We start from the raw sequence: 1,895 nt of genomic DNA, 5'->3' as shown, positions 1-1,895 counted from the left end.
TTTATAGATAGATAGATAGATAGATATCTTGTGCTGATAAAACTTACAGAAAAGTTGTTCTTAATATAAACCTCTTAGCAGGACAGGAAGTGGAAATGTTTTTATTCTATATCAGCCTCAGCTTTTCACTTCCTGATTCAACATTCTTCCCTGAAACTAATAAATATTTCAAATACACAAACTCATTAAAGTAAGGAAGTCGAGTTTATTAAAATAAAATCATAACCAGTTTTTGTTTTCTCAGGCTACGCTCACTTTATCCGAGGTCGGCTCTATTGGAAGTTTGATCCCGTGGCCATGACCTCGTTGGAAGGCTACCCTCGCTACGTCGGTGTGGATTTTTTCAACTGTGGACGCGTGTGAGTCACGTTTGCCAGTATTTAATTTTTTTGTGTTTGGACAATGAAGAGGAGTTTCTGGAACAATTCGAGGATGAGACCTTCTCCTTTTTTAAAGCTGTTTTCATGTTTCACTGCATTCATCCGATTAAACCACGCCTTCTTCTCAGGAAAACCACATGACCCTCCCTCAGATTTGGCACCTCCTGTGCAGCTCTACTCATACCTATTTTGCACATTTCTTTTTTTTTGTCCCCCTGCGAGGTCGAGACCTGCTCCCCAGGTTCGGTCTCGCCTCCCTCCTCTGAGCCGGAAACTGTTTTCCTCAGCGTGGTCGGTGTTAGAAACGTCAGGTGTTTCCATCACGAGTCTGAAGTTTCTGCAGGTGCTGCTGTCAGAGTGAAACCTCAACCAATGAAATCAGCATTTGTAAACAAAAGCCACACGTTTTGGGGTTGCAACTTTTTCAATTAGCAATTTTTTTGTTTTGTCTCCTCATCCTCCTGAGCTAAAAACGTTTTTAAAAGTTAAAGAGCTAAAGTTAATTTGGTCAAATCCATATAAGCAAGTGTTTATGTTGATCAACATTCGATTCCTCCACTTGAGTCCATTTATATTCCAGAAGCAAAACGATCAAAACATCAACATTTTTATTTATTATAACGTTAGTTATTGTTTTTCTCCTCACTGGCTTCTTTCACTGCCTTTCATTAAATTTACATCAACTTTTCCACCTCGAGAGCATAAAAATATTTAGTTTTTGACGTTGTTTTCATCCAGATAATGTGAACAGAGAAAAAAAAAATGTGTGGAGAAGCCAAGAAGTGTCTCCATCATCAGAGCAGAACCTGGTGGAGGTTCTGTGTAAGACCGCTGAGACCTCTTAGGTTTGATTTTTGTCATATTCATCTTTTTATTGGAGTTGCTGGTAAACTTTAGAAGCTCCAAGTGTGAAGAGCTCAGTTAGCATGAAGCTGTTTGTGTTTCTGAGACTTCAGCTAACGTGTGACTCAGAACAACAAACCCAGGATTGTGTCAGACTGGAGGGAAAATTTGCTTTAATTGAGTTTTTTCAAAATCATCTACAAGTCCTTTGAAGGAAATGTTTGAAATATAATCCTAAAGAACAAGACCAGTGATTATGAGCAGAAAGATCCTACGTGCTACCAAAATTATTTCAAAAATACAAAAATAGAATAAGTAGATAAAATTGCAAAAATAGGATTCAGACCAAATTTTCAGGAGTTTTCTCGATTATCAAGACAAATCAAACCATGTTTCTGGAACTGCTCATGATTTCAAGTTGATCTAAGTATAAAAATGTAATTTCCCTGAGGAACCCCTCCCAAGGATCAATTAAGTTCTTTCTAATCTAATCTAAAAATTTCGCTTAAAATATCAAGAATCTGAGTTTAGTTTAGCTTCAAATCCAACTTAATCCCTGATTTGATTTAATGGGTCACATTTGTGCTTCAAAAACTGTAAATATTTCACTTTAAAATGACTCTTTTTGCAAGACAATTAGCCTTTTTTACATATATATATAAACATACATAC

The 1,895-nt window shown here is 36.7% G+C and overlaps 1 protein-coding gene across 2 annotated transcripts in view; it reads left to right on the top strand.

Annotated features, from left to right (window-relative positions):
- The window catches only part of mmp11a (matrix metallopeptidase 11a), a 37,546-nt gene extending 37,009 nt beyond the window's left edge, over window positions 1–537 (top strand). For both annotated transcript variants that reach the window (XM_014014617.1, XM_014014618.1), the window contains exon 8: window positions 245–537. In XM_014014617.1, coding sequence (XP_013870071.1) covers window positions 245–363 — 119 coding nt within the window. In that variant the 3' untranslated portion in view covers window positions 364–537. The remainder of the gene's footprint in view (window positions 1–244) is intronic.
- Window positions 538–1,895: the final 1,358 nt, after the last annotated feature.

Source organism: Austrofundulus limnaeus, unplaced genomic scaffold (genome assembly GCF_001266775.1).
Source record: "Austrofundulus limnaeus strain Quisiro unplaced genomic scaffold, Austrofundulus_limnaeus-1.0 Scaffold117, whole genome shotgun sequence".
NCBI lineage: Eukaryota > Metazoa > Chordata > Actinopteri > Cyprinodontiformes > Rivulidae > Austrofundulus > Austrofundulus limnaeus.
The sequence above is the reverse complement of the archived record's forward strand: the minus strand, read 5'-3'. Positions and strand labels throughout refer to the sequence as shown.